The sequence below is a fragment of the Tamandua tetradactyla genome, chromosome 20 (genome assembly GCF_023851605.1).
Source record: "Tamandua tetradactyla isolate mTamTet1 chromosome 20, mTamTet1.pri, whole genome shotgun sequence".
Classification (NCBI taxonomy): domain Eukaryota; kingdom Metazoa; phylum Chordata; class Mammalia; order Pilosa; family Myrmecophagidae; genus Tamandua; species Tamandua tetradactyla.
The window spans coordinates 11,945,760-11,962,410 of NC_135346.1; the positions used below are offsets into that span (position 1 = coordinate 11,945,760).

General features: G+C 35.9%; 1 protein-coding gene across 1 annotated transcript in view; it reads left to right on the forward strand.

The window, feature by feature from the left end:
* Positions 1-16,651, forward strand: part of HSPA4 (heat shock protein family A (Hsp70) member 4) — a 56,436-nt gene that overhangs the window by 21,764 nt on the left and 18,021 nt on the right. The window contains exons 5-7 of the mRNA XM_077138432.1: positions 5,742-5,841; positions 6,469-6,602; positions 8,268-8,512. Coding sequence (XP_076994547.1) covers positions 5,742-5,841; positions 6,469-6,602; positions 8,268-8,512 — 479 coding nt within the window. The remainder of the gene's footprint in view (positions 1-5,741; positions 5,842-6,468; positions 6,603-8,267; positions 8,513-16,651) is intronic.

Here is a 16,651-nt window from a genome sequence, read left to right on the forward strand (position 1 = left end):
ATAGCAAGAAAATTTTTTTGCCTTAGGTTACAGTGATTATTTAAAAAATGTATCAAAACTATTCTTCATTTTCTGAACATTTTTTTTCTGCCTCCTTGTTTTCAGGCCTCCAGTTACTCTGTCTGCTTGTGATCTTAACTGTTCTTCAAGGCTCATATTAAAGTGTACTGCTTCCTTCTAAGCATCTAGCATAGTGCTTGGAACATAGTAGCTATTCTTCTGTTGAATTGATAGTATACCCCGGATTATAAATGTTGTCTTGATCTCCATTTCTAGTGGCTGTCTGTGTGTAGCATTAAAGACGAGACAGCAATAGACGTCATCTTGTCTTTTTTACATATGCCTGTTTAGGTGGAAGCCTGGCTACTTTGTAGCTTTGCATGTGGAGTATAGTTGAGTTCTTAGGGACTGCTGAGGAATGGGTGGCCATATTCGCTTTGCCAATTTTCTTATACTGTAGTTGCTGTCTGCAGTTGTTACCTGCTATCGTAGCTCTGGTCTCTTTTATTCTTGGTGCACTCAGTGACAAAGCAAGGACTATTAGGTGGCCTTTTTTTTTTTTAATTGAGATATCTTCATGCACCATACAGTCCATCCAAAGTATACAATCAGTGGCTCACAGTATCATCACATAGTTGTGTATTCATCACCATGATCATATTTAGAACATTCACATCACTACAGGAAAAAAATATATAAGAAAAAAGAAAACACCCTTGGGTCCCTTACCTGCAATCTACCCCATTTTTTCTCCCTTATTTTTCTCTATTTCAATTTTTGTCCTTATTTTTTTATGCTTCGGTCCATACCCTGGATAAAGGGAGCTTCAGCCACTAGGTTTTCACAATCACATGGTCACATTGTAGAAACCATATAGTTACGCAGTGATTTTCAAGAGTTGCAGATACTTCCCTTTAGTCTCTCCAATACGTGACAGACTAAAAAGGATATCTCTATAATGCATAACCTCCAGAATAACCTCTCAACTCTGAAAACTGGAAGCTACTGAAACTTTATTTTGTTTTATTTCTCTCTTCGTCCTTTTGGTCAAGCAGCCTTTCTCAATCCCCTGATGCCAGGATGTATATCCTGCTGTTGTGGGGTGTAATGTTCTGTAAATGTTAAGTTTAGTTCATGTATTGTATTATTTGAAATGTCTGTTTTGTTATTGATCCCTGTCTGAATGTTCTATCCATTGATGAGAATACTGAAGTCTGCAACTATTACTTCTCCCTTCAGTGTTGTCTCTGTTTGCCTCATTTATTTTGGGGCACTTTGGTTTGGTGCATAAATATTTATGATTGTTATGTCTTGTTGAATTGTTCCTTTTATTAATACATACAGTGTCCTTTTTGTCTCTTTAATTGTTTTACATTTGAAGTCTCATTTGTCAGATACCAGTATAGCTACCCTGTTCTTTTCTGGTTGTTGTTTGCATGACAACAACCTTTCTCTAATCTTTCTGTCTGCAGTTGTTACCTCCTATCTTTCACTTTCAATCTGTTTTTGTCCTTTGGTCTAAAGAGATCATATAGATGAGTCCTGTTTTTTTTTTTTTAATATTTTTATAGAGAAATCACACATACACAGTCCATACGTGGTATGCAGTCAATGGCTCACAATATCATCACATAGTTGTGTATTCATCACCATGATTTTTTTATAAGAACATTTGCATCACTCCAGAAAAAGGAAAAAAAAAACAAAAAACCTCGAACACCACTCCTTACACCTCCTTGTCATTGACTGCTAATGTTTCAATCTACCCCCAATTTTTTTACCCCTTATCTCCCACTTATTTATTTTTTTACTCATTTGTTCATACCCTGGATAACAAGGAGTTTCAGATACAAGGTTTTCACAATCACATGGTCACATTGTAAAGGCTATATAGTTATACAATCATATTCAAGAATCAAGGCTATTGGAACACAGTTCAGCAGTTTTAGGTACTTCCCTCTAGTCATTCCAGTACATCATAAACTAAAAAAGGATATCTATATAATACATAAGAATAACCTCCAGGATAGCATCTTGACTCTGAAATCTCTCAGCCACTGAAACTTTATTTTGTCTCATTTCTGTCTTCCCCCTTTTGATCAAGAAGACTTTCTCAGTCCAATGATGCTGGGTCCTGGCTCGTCCTGGGAGTTCTGTCCCATGCTGCCAGGGAGATTTACACCCTTGGGAATTATGTGCCTCGAAGCAGGGAGGGCATTGAGTTGACCTGCTGAACTGGTTTAGAGAGAGGCCGCAGATCAACAAAGGAGGTTTTCTAGGGGTGACTCTTGGGCATAATTATAAGTAGGCTTAGCTTCTCCTTTGCAGGGAAAGTTTCGTAGGGGTTAATCCCATCTCTTTGTCTTTGACATTTGACAATCTAAGTAAGTGTCTTGGAGTCAGTCTGTTTGGAAGTATTCTTTTTAGTGAACACTGTACTTCTTGGATCTGTAATTTTATGTCTTTCATAAGAGATGGGAAATTTTCAGTGATTTTTTCCTCCATTAGTCTTTTTTGCTTCTTTTCCCTCCTTGTCTCCTTCTGGGATACCTATAATTGTATATTGTGCTTCATGTTGTCATTCAGTTCCCTGAGACTCTGCTTATATTTTTCCAATCTTTTCTTTTGTTTGTAAGATTTCACATGTCCTGTCCTCTAGGTCAGTAATCTTTTCTTCTTCCTCTTCAGATATGCTGTTGTAGGTCTCATTGTTCTTTTCATCTCTTCTGTTAATGCCTTTCATTCTTGCAAGTTCTGCTATTTGCTTTTTCAAACTTTTGAGATCTTCATGCTTGCCCAGTGTTGTCTTTATTTCTGTCATCTCTTTTATCATATCTTCCCTCAGCTCATTGATTTGATTTTTGAGGTGATTTTGCAGCACATCTGGTCGAACATCCTTAATTCAACTCTTGTATTTCATTGAAATGTTGGTTTGTTCCTTTGATTGGGCCATATCTTTGATTTTCCTAGTATAACTCATTATTTTCTGCTGGTGTCTAGGCATTTGAGTTCCTTAATTAGTTGATTCTGGAGATTGTTTTCACTTTTTTACCTAGGGTTTTCTTGTTTGTTGGCTTGTTCTTTTATCTGTTCTTTGGCATGCAGTTCTACTTATTCTAGACCACTAGCATAGAGTTTAATTGATCAGAATTTTTCAGCCTTGTTTTTCTTGCCCTGCCTACGTGGAACCTTTTTTTCAGGAGATTCTCCTCAGATATGATTGACTGCAGTCAGATTTTCCCAGACCAGATTGGTCCACTTCTCAGGGGGAGAGAATAGCCAATATCAAGTTCCTTGAGGGTGTGACCCAGCAGATTGTGAGTCTTTCCTTTGATGCCTCTGGACTCTGTGCTTTTCCTATCCTGCCCAGCTTGTGGCGCTTGTCTGACTGCAGCTTCCCACCAGCATAAAGTGATGCAGTGCCTTTGATTTTAGCAGCCTCTCCCTGCCAGTGGTGTGGCTGAGACTGGCTGAGGTAGAGGGCAGGCTTAGGTTACTTCTGTCTGCAGCCCCTGGGGCCTGAATTCCCTGAAGAACGGCTCCCTCTTGAGCTGGGCCTTGCCCCCTTTTTCTTGGAGAAGATACACGCTTTAGAGAATGTTCCCATTCATCTGACTATTTACTTTGTCTCTCAGACATGCCTTAATTCCGCCCTTGTTTGGGCAGCGATGAAACTTGAGAGGGGTTACCAGTCAAGAGCTGGAGTTAGTATGTGGCTCTGTGTACCCCCTTTTCTTGTGGTCCAGCCCGTTTACAGTATTATATGTTGCTCATCTCTAAAAGTCTCCATGTTCCTTTAGTGATTATTCCAGGTTTATCTGTGCTCAGGGCTTGTTTTCAGCAGTCCTCATTTGTTTATTAATTCTGCAAGTGGAGCTTGATTGAGCTAACTTCCTTACTAGTAAAGTCTGTTTCCTTTTCCCTGGGGAAAGCAGCCATCTGTGCCTATGGAGCAGGGTGCTGGCCTCCATGGCTTGGGAGACTTACAGTTTTATATGGCATGTTATCTGTTCTACCAGTCTACCTGTTACAGCTGGTGTACAATGTGTGTCCATTCACTGATTTCCCCCCACCAGTTGTTCCATCCTGTTCCTGGCTATTTACTAGCTGCTCTGAAGGATGAGCTAAATTTCACACTTCGCTATGCTGCCATCTCACCCTGCCTCCCGGTTTTGCCACTTTGTTGTGGATCCTTCCAGAGGTTTTTTAACCTTTCTGTCTGTCTGTCTACCTAGCCCTACCAGAGGTTTTTATGTACCTAAGCAAATATATATACCCCCTTTTCATTTTCTTTTTTCTTTTAACAGATTTTAGATGTTTTATCTTTTACTTTTTCTGTAGCAGTACATGAAAATGTTTTTATTCCTTTTATTGTTCTTATCAGTATTTCAATTATGCATGTACCTACTCTATTTAATCAGCCTTTTATTGGGCATTTTGATTGATTCCATGTTTTTTTTCCCCCATAATTATAAAGAATGGTGTGATGAATAACCTTAGATGTCATTTTACTTGTGTGTGATAAATTAGGGTTTAGAAGATAAATTTCTACAAGTGTTGGGGAAATAAAGTATATGTGTGCTTGTAATTCTAATAGTTATTGCTTACTTGCCCTTTAAAGAATTTGTACCAATTTGTACACTTCCACAAGAAATGTGCATGAGCACTTATTTCTCTACATCCTCACCAGCTCCACTTGTTTGTGTATTATCTAGTCTTAAAGTTGGAAAATGGTATCAAAGTTCATTTCTAAAATTTAGGTTGAGTATCTTTTTATTTAAGAGCCATTTCTATTTGGTTTTCTGTGAAATGTTTTACCCCCTTTGCTCATTTCATTTCAGTTTTTAACATTTTTTATTGTGAAATGTAACATAAATACAAAACCCAATAAATACCAAAGTACATTTTGACAAATAGTCATAGAATAAATTTCAGTATGATATATGGGTTATCGTTCCACAATTTAAGTTCATAATTCCTTGTAGCTGCTCCAAGACACTGGAGATTGAAATATCAGTATAGTGATTAACCATTTGTACTCATTTGTTAAATCCTGTCTTTTCTCTTAGAACTCCTCTTTCTCCTTTGATCCTTCTCCCAGTCTTTAGGGATATTGGGCAAGAACATTCTAAATGAACTTCTTTATGTTGAAAAGGGGTGTCAGCATGGGGTAGGGGGATGAAACTAGTTGATATTCTTGTGCTCATTTTGAGTTTGTCAGTTTGATTGATATTTCTTCATATATTTGAGATTAGCTCTATCCTTTCATGATTGGAATTGCAAAAAATTTTTTTCTATTTGGTCTTTAGAACTTTTTTATGCAGTTAAATGTATTAATGTTATTATTTTTTTGGGGGGCTTTTGGCTTTTTGGCTTTTGGCTCTTGTGTTATATTTAGAAAGACCTCCCCTGTTCTCATGCTGAAGATTTGCTTTAATTCTGGTACTTTGATGATTTGTTACATTTAAATATTTGATTTGAAATATATTTTGGTGTAAGGTATGATGTAGGGATGTACCTTAATTTTTTTTTTCTGTCTGGTTATCCATTTGTCCCAACACTACTTAAAGAAAATTCTAACTTTTCCCTACTTGTTTGAAATATTTATGCCGTCATATATAGAATAAATTGCTGTAGGTATTTGAAAGTGCTTTTGGATTTTCCTGTGGCTTTTTTTTGGTTTTTTTTTGATAGGTGCATGTTAAATGAGGAATCTCTATAACTTTCAAAATATTTTTTAGGTTCCTTGTTTCTATACTGATGCAGAAAGACGTTCAGTGATGGATGCAACACAGATTGCTGGTCTCAATTGTCTGCGATTAATGAATGAAACTACTGCAGGTAGGAAGGTCAATTTAAGTCCATTTTCTGACTTGCTTAATATTGGACATTGTGAAATCTTAGGTTACTTGTGTCCCCCCCCCCCCGCTTGGTATATACCACCTATATGTCAGTGTTTTTGGAGACTGTCGCATACAAAGAATTACCCTGACCAGTATTTTTTCATAACCTCATAGCACTTTGGTATTTATTCATAGGCTTATTTAGAAAAGAACACACTTATTATGTGTACCGAAGTATTTTAAAGATTGGCCTTTCTCTGATTTGTGGGCTCTGGTGAGTCAGGAATGAGGAATAAAGCATCATCTCGGGGACAGGATGTGTGGGAATGTTGATATGGCACACAGGCAGAAAAATTTGGGAAAATCTATTCTGAAAGTATGGGAATGGTTTGGGAAAACTTGCCAAAGTCCACGAAATCTGTAAGAAAACATAAGTGAATGTCAGCGTTCAATTCCTTGAAATTGCACGCTTTTTCCAAGTAGATTATGTGGAGGCAATAAAGAATTTTATTTTACCTTACTGTTCACGATGTGATCCCATTCACTGTATCTAAAAATCTGTTTTTTCCTACTTTAAGTTTTTACTTAAATACTATATTGAATTTAAACTTTTTTTCTTGTATAGTTGCTCTCGCATATGGAATCTATAAACAAGATCTTCCTTCCTTAGAAGAGAAACCAAGAAATGTAGTTTTTGTAGATATGGGGCATTCTGCTTATCAAGTTTCTGTATGTGCATTTAATAGAGGAAAACTGAAAGTAAGTATATCTTCTAAAAAGACTATTATATAAGTGTGATAAGTAGTAATTGCTGAGAGAAAATTTAAATACTTGGTTAAGGAAGTATTTTTCTTTTGGAAATTTGTTAAGAGCCATCTGAACTAGATACCAGGTATTGTAGGTGCAGGTTGGAAGTTTGAGCCCACAATAACTTAACAAGAGGTGGCATAGTGTGAAACAAAGACGTAGACCTTGAAGGAAAAGAGGTCTTTAGCTCCCTTAGCCTCATTTTTCTGATCATAGGGGGAAAATAATTACCTTGCAGTCTTGGTAGGAGGATTCTTCATCGTGTGCTCTCTTGCTGTATTTTACACTGAAGATTGAGGGGTTTGGGAAAGGAGTTCTCTTGCTCTTGAGGGTTTGAGTGTTCTGGGAAAAGGGCTTGAGGGTCTAGAATTTGGATAGCCAAAATAAACCAGAAGAGTAGTGTTATTCTGGGAAACTTAAACTTCTGGAGAAAGTGGTTTTATATACAAAGATGTTTGTAAGTATAAAAATAAAGAAGAGTCAAGAAACAAAAGCCAGAGGGGGTGATCGTATTCGAAGTTGAGTTTGTTGTTTTATGCTAGTTCCAAAATAGGATATCGCATCAGTTCTCTGTCTAGCTCTAGATGGTTTAATCTACAATTTGCATAAGTACAAGGGATTTTGTGAGCATTTGCCTTAATTATTTGAGATGTGCATCATAGTCCTTAGTGCCAAGGTCTAAACTACACCCCGACCTGGTTGGGAAGATTAGTTGGGAATGACTATTGCAAAATAAGTATTTGGTAGATTTTTGAGGGCATTTGAGACTTTATTTGTGTGATCCTGTTTCTTTGAAAAATGGCTTTGTTTTACTATATTATATATTGGCTCTGGTTTATTAGTTTATATTGTTTTTAGCACCCCCCTTTTTTTTAAACAAAGAGAAAGCAAACCTTTAGATGGTTGGAAAACAAGAGAGTCATGATTTTCACTGGTTTAAGTTTTTAAACTTTATAACTTTTTTATTGCATAATATAACATATATACAAAAGCAAGGAAAGAAAAAAGCAATAGTTTTCAAACCACTCTTCAACCAGTAGTTTCAGGACAGATTCCAGAGTTTACCATGGGCTACCGTACAATCATCTCACATTTTTCCTTCTAGCTGCTCCAGAATATACTGGTAGTAAACTGCATCTAGAATTTCAACTTTGGTATTAATTCAGAGTTTTGTGATAGTGATAAGACTAGAACCGTGTGTGTGACATGTTAGTGTATACTTGAGTTCTCTTTGCCACTGATTATGTAGAAATCGGCATATACATTTAAATTATAGTTATGCATTTGACCTTGGATGTGAAATTGCTGTTGGGAGTCAGAGGATGGCATTAATTTTGTAATTTAGGAATTTGGTTTTGAATTCCACCTCTGCCACTTATTATCTTTGTAATCTGCAAATTATTTGATCTGTTTAGATCTCTAGTTACATCTATAAATTGAGGATTATATAGTCTATTTGTGTGGTGATAACAAGAATTAAAAGACGTTCACATTGCCACCTTTCAATTGTAATGCCTTCCACTTTTTAAAAAAATACAACTTACCTGTTAAATAACTTATTATGATAATTTTCTAATTGATTGGTTAATTGCTGTATTAATTATATTTTTTTCTAAGGTTATGGCCACTGCATTTGACACAACACTGGGAGGCAGAAAATTTGATGAGGTGTTAGTAAATCATTTCTGTGAAGAATTTGGGAAGAAATACAAACTAGACATAAAGTCCAAAATCCGTGCATTATTAAGGCTGTCTCAAGAGTGTGAGAAACTCAAGAAATTGATGAGTGCAAATGCTTCAGACCTCCCTTTGAACATCGAATGTTTTATGAATGATGTTGATGTATCTGGAACTATGAATAGGTAACTTTATTTATATATATAAATGTTGTTTTATTGAGATGTATTCACACCATACAATCAATTCAAAATATACACAGTATCATCACAGTTGTGCATTCATCCCCACAATCAGTTTCAGAACATTTTTGTTACTGCAAAAAAGAAAGAAACCCACCAGAACATCTCATACCCCTTGTTCCCCCCACTCCTCATTATTGACCCCTAGCATTGGTGTGGTATATTTGTTACTGTTCATGAAAGAGTATTGTTATTACCGTTATCTATAGTCCATAGTTTTCAATAGGTGCATTTTTCCATGTACCACTCTATTAACTTCTAGTAATAGTGAAGTTAATCACAATCATCATTCACCACTGAGTTTACTGTATTGTACAATCCCATGTTTTAACCCTTGGCTTTCCTTCTATTGATGTAGATGATTCTGAATTTCCCCTTTCAACCAGTCACACACGTAATTCAGTGCTGTTTATTACACTCACCATAATGTGCTAACTTCTATCCATTTCCTAACATTAAACTTCAACCTAGTTGAAAATACTGCACCCATTAAGCATCTGCTCCCCATTCTCTAACCTCATTCTATCTCCAGGTAACCTATAGTCTAGATTTTGTCTCTGTGGATTTACACATTGTAATTGGTTTGTTGTAGTGATTTCATACAATATTTTTCCTTCTGTGTCTGACTTATTTCACTCAACATGTCCTCCAGTTTCCTCCATGTTGAACTGTACTTCAGGACTTCACTCTTCCTACTGAATAATTTCCTTTGTATGTACATGCTACGTTTTATTTATTCATTCATCTGTTGATAGACACTTGGGTTATTTCTATTTTTTTGTAATTGTGAATAATGCCACTATCAACATTGGTATGCACATGTCTGTGTACATCCGTGTTTTCGCCTTTTCTGGGTATATACCTATTAATGGGATTGCCTGAACATATGGCATTTCTCTGCTTGGCTTCCTGAGGAACCACCAAACCGGCTATACCATTTTACATTCCCACGAATAGTGAATAAGTGGTCCTATTTTTCTACATCCTCTTCAACATGTGTAGTTTCCTGTTTGTTTGATAGTGGCCATTCTAGTGAGTGTGAAATGATGTATCTAGATGTTGATTTGCATTTTCCCAATAACTAATGAAAATTGGCATCTTTTCATGTGCTTTTTAGCCATTTATATCCTCTTTGGGAAAATGTCTATCCGTGTCTTTTGCCTATTTTAAAATTGGGTAGTATATATTTTTATTTTTATCGCTGAGTTGGTAGGAATCTTTGTATATTCTAGATATCAAATCCTTATTAAATATGTGGTTTCCAGATATTTTTTTCACCATTTGGTTGGCTTCCTTTTCAACTTTTGAAAGTGAAGCACAGAAGTATTCAGTTTTGATGAGGCCCCATTTATCTATTTTTTTTCTTTGTTTTTTGTGCTTTGGATGCAAGATCTAAGAAACCATCACTTACAACTAGATCTTGAAGATGCTTCCCTACGTTTTCTTCTAAGAGTTGTATTCTTCCAAATATAATTGATAATTAGCTTTTCCATTTCTGCAGAATAGTCTGTTGAAATTTTGATTGTTATTACATTGAATTTGTAGATCAATTTGGGTAGAATTGGTATCTTAATTACAATTTAGCCTCTAATCCGTGAACTTGGAATGTCTTTCTATTTATTCAGGTCTTTGATTTCTTTCTTTTTAAAATTTTATTGTATAATAACATATATACAAAGCAGAAAAAAAAATAGCAGTAGTTTGCAAAGCACTCTTCAGCAAGTAGTTAGAGGACAGATCCTTGAGTTTGTCATGGGCTACCATACCGTCATCTCAGATGTTTCCTTCTGGCTGCTCCAGAACATAGGAGGCTAGAAGGAATAAATATTTTTTTTATCATCACAATCAACTTTTGTTTTTCTTTTTTGTGAAACATAACATATATACAAAACAATAAATTTCAAAGCACAGCACCACAATTAGTTGTAGAAGAGATTTCAGAGTTTGGTATGGGTTCCAATTCCACAATTTTAGGTTTTTATTTCTAGTTGCTCTAAGGTACTGGAGGCTAAAAGAAATGTCAGTATAATGATTTATTAGTCATACTCATTTGTTAAACCCAACCTTTTCTGTATAACTCACCCTCATCTTTGATCTTCCTCTCACTCTTTAGGGGTATTTGGGGTATGCCTATTCTAACTTTTTCATGTTGGAAGGGCTGTCAATTTCATATGAGATAGGGGGATGAAACTAGTTGATGTTCTGGAAAGGCTGGCGTCTCTTCATTTCAGGACTCATCTGGTCCAGTGACCCATCTGGAGGTTGTAGGTTTTGGAGTTACCCTAGTGCTTGGAACTTTTGTAGAATCTTATATAATGCCCTAAGTATTCTTTAGGATTGGCAGGAATGGTTTGGTTGTGGTTTGGCAGATTATGATAGGTAGCAGTGTCTAACTGAAGCATGTGTAAGAGTGACCTCCAGTTTAGCCTCTTGACTATTTGAAGTCTCTTAGCCACTGATACCACCTTATTTGTTACACTTCTTTTCCCGCTTTTGGTCAGGATGGCCTTGTTGATCCCACAGAGGCCAGATTCATCCCTGGGAGTCATCTCCTATGCCGCCAGGGATACTTTCATCCCTGGATGTTATGTCCCATGTAGTGGGGAGGCAATGTTTTCACTTGCAGTTGGGCTTAGGGAGAGACAGGCCACATCTGAGCAACAAAAGAAGTGCTCTGAAAGTAACTCTTAGTCACAGCTATAGGTAGGCTAAGCTTCTCCGCTACGTACATAAGCTTCACAAGAGCAAGCCTAAAAATCAGGGGTTTGACCTAATGATTTGGGCATCCCTAATGTTTAGCACAGTACCTGGATTACCCTGGTGGAAAGGTTTAATAGTTTCATAATTTTTCTCCCATCCCTCAAGGGACTTTGCCAATACTTTTTGTTTATCTGCTTAATATACTCTGGAATATATCCAGGCATTACATTAAGCTATACAGGATTAAAGGCTCTTATTCTTACTCTGGGCTCCCGGTGTTTGGATTGTTTAAATGATCTGTTTAGACAGATTGAGTTAGGTTATGTGCTGCAGAAAATTTAGGTTCTGGGCATAATAAGACTTTCTTCCTTTGGTCTCAAAATGTAAATGAGGTTCTAAAATACGGTCTTCCTTACCCCTGTGTTCTGAATTACCTTAATCCCAACCTGATTGGCTTCATTCTTATCTCTAAATATCAGTTGTACATATATAAAACAGCCTCTCAAAATCCAGAAATAACAATTACCACTCCAGACTAAATCATTTCTGCTGTAATACTTTTTTTCCTTCTGCTCGCTTTGGGATTAGTTTGCTGTTCCTTTTCAAGTATTTCCAGTTCAGTTAGGTCGTTGATATTAGCTCTTTCTTTTTAATGTAGGAGTTTAGGGCTACAAATTTCCCTCAGCACTGCCTTTGCTGTGACCCATAAGTTTTGATATGTTGTTTTCTCATTTTCATTAGTCTCAAGATCTTTACTGAATTCTCTTGCAGTTTCTTCATTGCTCACTGATTATTTAAGAGCGTGTTGTTTAACTTCCATGTATTTGTATACTTTCCAGTTTCCTTTTTTTTTTTTTTTTTACATGGGCAGGCACCAGGAATCGAACCTGGGTCCTCTGACATGGCAGGCAAACATCCTTGCCTGCTGAGCCACCGTGGCCCGCCCTAGTTTCCGTTTTTTATTGCTTTCTAGATCATTCTATCATGATCAGAGGTAGTGCTTTGTATAATTTCAGTTTCTTAGGTTTATTATCTTTTTTTGTGTCCCAGCATGTGGTCTCTCATGGCGAATGTTCCATGAGCACTTGAGAAGAATGTATATCTTGCTGTTTTGGGGTTATGATCTATTAGGTGTGGTTCATTTATCATCTTATTTAGGTTCTTTTTTGGTTTCTGATTCTCTGTTGAGATGTTTTATCTATTGAGGGTTTTATAGTCTCTTACTGTTATTGTAGAGACATTGTTACTCTCTTCAGTTTTGCCTATGTTTGTCTCATGTACTTTGTAACACCTTGATTAGATGTATGGATATATTGTAATTCCTCTGCATTTTTTAGACATTCATACTGTATATCCTGTCAGTATATAGCCATTCTCTGCTTTTTTATATTTTTGATTTTGTCTTTAACATTCATTACCAGTCTTTTTTTTAACTGATGAAACCAGATTTTTAATTTCTGACATTTGAGCATCTGTTCAAATTAAATTTATTTTCCCTTTTTGAGGTGTAATTCATAAACCCTTGAGTTAACCATTTTAAAGTGAGCAGTTCAGAACATTTTGTTTATCCACAGTGTTGTACAAACACCATCTCTTTTATCTAGTTTCAGAACATTTTTATTCGCCCCCCCCCCCCAAATAAAACTCCATATCCATTAAGCAATCATTGCCTATTTCCCCCTCCTCTCAGCTTCCTGGTAACCATTAGTGTTCTGTCTATATGGATTTACCTCTGCTTGATATTTAACATGAATGAAATCATACAGTCTTACCTTTATGTCTAACTTGTTTCACTTATCATGTTTTTAAGGTTCATCTGTGTTGTAACATGTACTGCATTCCCTTTGACAGCTGAATAATATTCCATTTTATGTATGTGCCTTAATTTATCTATCCATTGTTCCATTGATATACATCTGGATTGTTTCTACCTTTTGGCTATTGTGAATAGTGCTTCAGTGAACACTTGTGTAAACCATGAGTGCCAGTTTTCACTTCTGTTGGGCATATGCTTAGGAGGGGAATTTCTGGGTGAAATGATAATTTGGTATTTAACTTTTTAAGGAACCGTCAACTATTTTTCACAGCTGCTTCACCAGTTCACAAGCCCATCAGCAATGTAGGAGGGTCCCAATTCTCTACCTCCTTGCCAAGATTTAATTTTCAGTTTCTTTTATTATCACATCCTAGTGGGTATAGTTGGAATAACAAACCAGTCTTTATCTCAGTGTCTCTTCATCCTTTTGTTTGTTGGAAAAATATTCTGTAGATTTCTAAGGAACAGCACATGGGGAGAAATGTTTCTTAGGTTCTTCATGTTGATGAATTTGTCTCTTACGTTTTTTGTTTTCTTAAATTGTGGTACCATATATACAAATATACCATATATACAGCGTAAGATATCCCATTTTCAAGAATGTAATTCAGTGATGTTAATGAATTACATTCATAGAGTTATGAATCACCACCACCCATTACCAAAACTTTTCCATTGCCCAAAATGAAGCTCTCTACCCATTAAGCATTAACTCTCAGTCAAGTCTTAGTTTGCTAAAGCTGTCTGAAGGCAGTACACTAGAAATGGGTTGGCTTTTAGAGGATTTATTTACTTACAAATTTACAGTTCTTCTGAGAAAAGGCAACTAGCTTTCATCTGGGTTTCTCTGTCACATGGGAAGGCACACGGTGATGTCTTCTGGCCTTCTCTCCTGGCTTCTGGTTTTGAACGGCCTTCTCTGGTGATTCCCTTCTTTATCTCCAAATTTCTGCAGAGAGAGAGAAAGAGCTCTGAGCTCACTTGTTGCAGAATGCACTCACACTCTCCTTAGTGAAGTGCAGTTGCAATCAGCTGTAGATTAAATTCACATGCTGATGATTTAAGTGCATAGTGACAGAACAACTGGGTGCCATCACCTGGCCAATTTGACACCTGGGCTTAACCATCACAGTTAATATGTGATAGTTACGTGATACACAGTTGCCCTGGTACCATGTAAACTACTTTCTTTGTCTGCGGATTTGCATTTTCTGATTATTTCATATAAACAACATCATACAATATTTGTCCTTTTATGTCTGACTTATTTTACTCAACACTGATATCTTCGAGGTTGATCCATGTTATAGCAAGTACTCATTCGTTTTTACTCTGAACAGTGGTCTCTTGTATGTGTGTGTGTACACACACACACACACACACACATATACACATTTTGTTTATCCATTCAATGATTGATGGACATTTGGGTTACTTCCATGTTTTGACTATTGTGTATTACGTAGCTTTGAACATCTGCACAGATCTCTTTTAGTCTCTACTTTCAATTATTTGGGGTACATACCTATAAGTGAGATTGCTAGGTAATTCTATACTTTTCTGAGAAACTGTCATAATATTTTCCAAAGTGGTTGTACCATTCAATAGCACTTCCCCTCCCAACAGTGTCCATTTTCTTCCAATTCTGACCAGTATTCGACCTGTTTCTTTGGTTTTGTTATAGTGGGTGAATGTGAGGTGGTATCTCACTGTGGGTTTTTTTTTTTTTTTTTTTTTTTGCATGGGCAGGCACTGTAAAGAGGTCTCACAGGGCAGGCAAGAACTCTGCCTGCTAAACCACCATGGCCTGCCCTCTCTCACTGTGATTTTAGTTCACATTTTCCTAATGGGTGATGATTTTGAGCATCTTTTCATTGTGTTAGTTATTTGTATATCTTCTTTGGAGAAATGTTTATTGAAGTCGTGGGCCCACTTTTTTTTCTTTTTTCATTGGCAGTGAGTACAGTTTTTTTTTTTCAATTAAAAAACGCATTTACTGGTAGAAAGTACAGAGAAGTACCAGAAGATTAAAATTATTCCTAGTTTCAATAACCAGAAGTAATCAGCATTATAAAGTATGTGCTTTCAGTACTTCCTGTAACTTGCATATTATTTTATGTAGATTAAATGTGTATAATGTGTAAAATGTGCCTTGGCCTTTTTTTTTAATTGGATTTTCTTTTGGGTGTTGGGTTGTAGGGGTTCTTTATATATTCTGAATGTTCAACCCTTATGAGATTCATGGTTTCCAAATATTTTCTCCCATTTTGTACTATTTTGATAATGTCCTTTGCACACAGATTTTTAATTTTGATGAAGTCCCATTTATCTGTTTTTTCTTTCATGTAAAGTCTAAGATTCTACTTTCTAACATAAGATCCTGAAGATGTTTCCCTGTGTTTTCTTGTAGTGGTTTATAGTTTCACATCTTATATTTGGGTCTTTGATCCCTTTTACATTTTTCATTATATGGTATTAGGTAGGGGTCCACTTTCATTGTGCTGCATGTTGTTATCCAGTTCCCCTGGCTCCTAGCATCATTTGTTGAAGAGACTTTTTTTTTTTTCCTGAATGAAAGGGACTTGGTACCCTTGTCAAAAATCATTGATTGTTTAGATGTGAGGGTATTATGTTTATACTTGAAAGTCACTTTAGCTGGTTAACTGGATAAAACATCCCGAGTTTGTGTTTTCTTTCCTTGAATATCTTAAAGGAGTAATGCCTTTTTTTTTTGTTTTGGGTTGAGGGGGGAGCATAGATAATTGCTGTGGAAGTCTGACAGTGTAAATTTGTGTTACTTATTAATTCTTTTTGCATAGATGCCCAGAGGATTAATTTTTTCTCTTTGAAATCCAGTGACTAGAATTTGTTTTGGTATTAGTTGTTTTGGATCATTTTTCTCCAGGTATGCAGTGTTCTTTTTCAAAATGTAATTTCCTAGCCTTTTAAGTTTCTGTTGTTTTCTTGAATTACATGTGTAGTATTTATTTCTTTTCTTGACTTTTGATTTGCCATTTTCTTTGCATTTTTTAAGACTTTATCAGGTTTATTTACTCTTGTGTACTTTCTGGATAAATTTCATTCGATGCTTGTTCTTTTAGTTCATATTCTTTTCTGTATTTTTGTAATTCTCATTTGTTGCTTTTTCATTTCCTGTATCATTTTTAATTGAGGTATAGTTCATATACCATAAAATTCACCATTTGAAAGCAGTTCATTTGTTTTTAGTAAAGTAGCAAGGTTGTGCAACCATCACTACTAACTACTTTCAGAATGTTTGATTACCCATAAAGAAATTCTATGTCTTTAATAGTAACTCTCCATTTTCTTAGTCCCCCACTTCCCTTAAGTCCTAGGCAGCTACCAAATTACTCTGTACATTTCCTTAAAAACTTTTACTTATTTTTAGATGAAATAAACTGAATGTTTAGTAGGGGGGTATGATTTAAGAGTTTTCTTATTGTACTGCTCTTTTATATAGTTTAGATACTAGAAAATATTTATAAAGAGCACATTTTTTATGAAATATTGAAAATTTTGGCTTCTTAATCTACTGAGATCTGGCT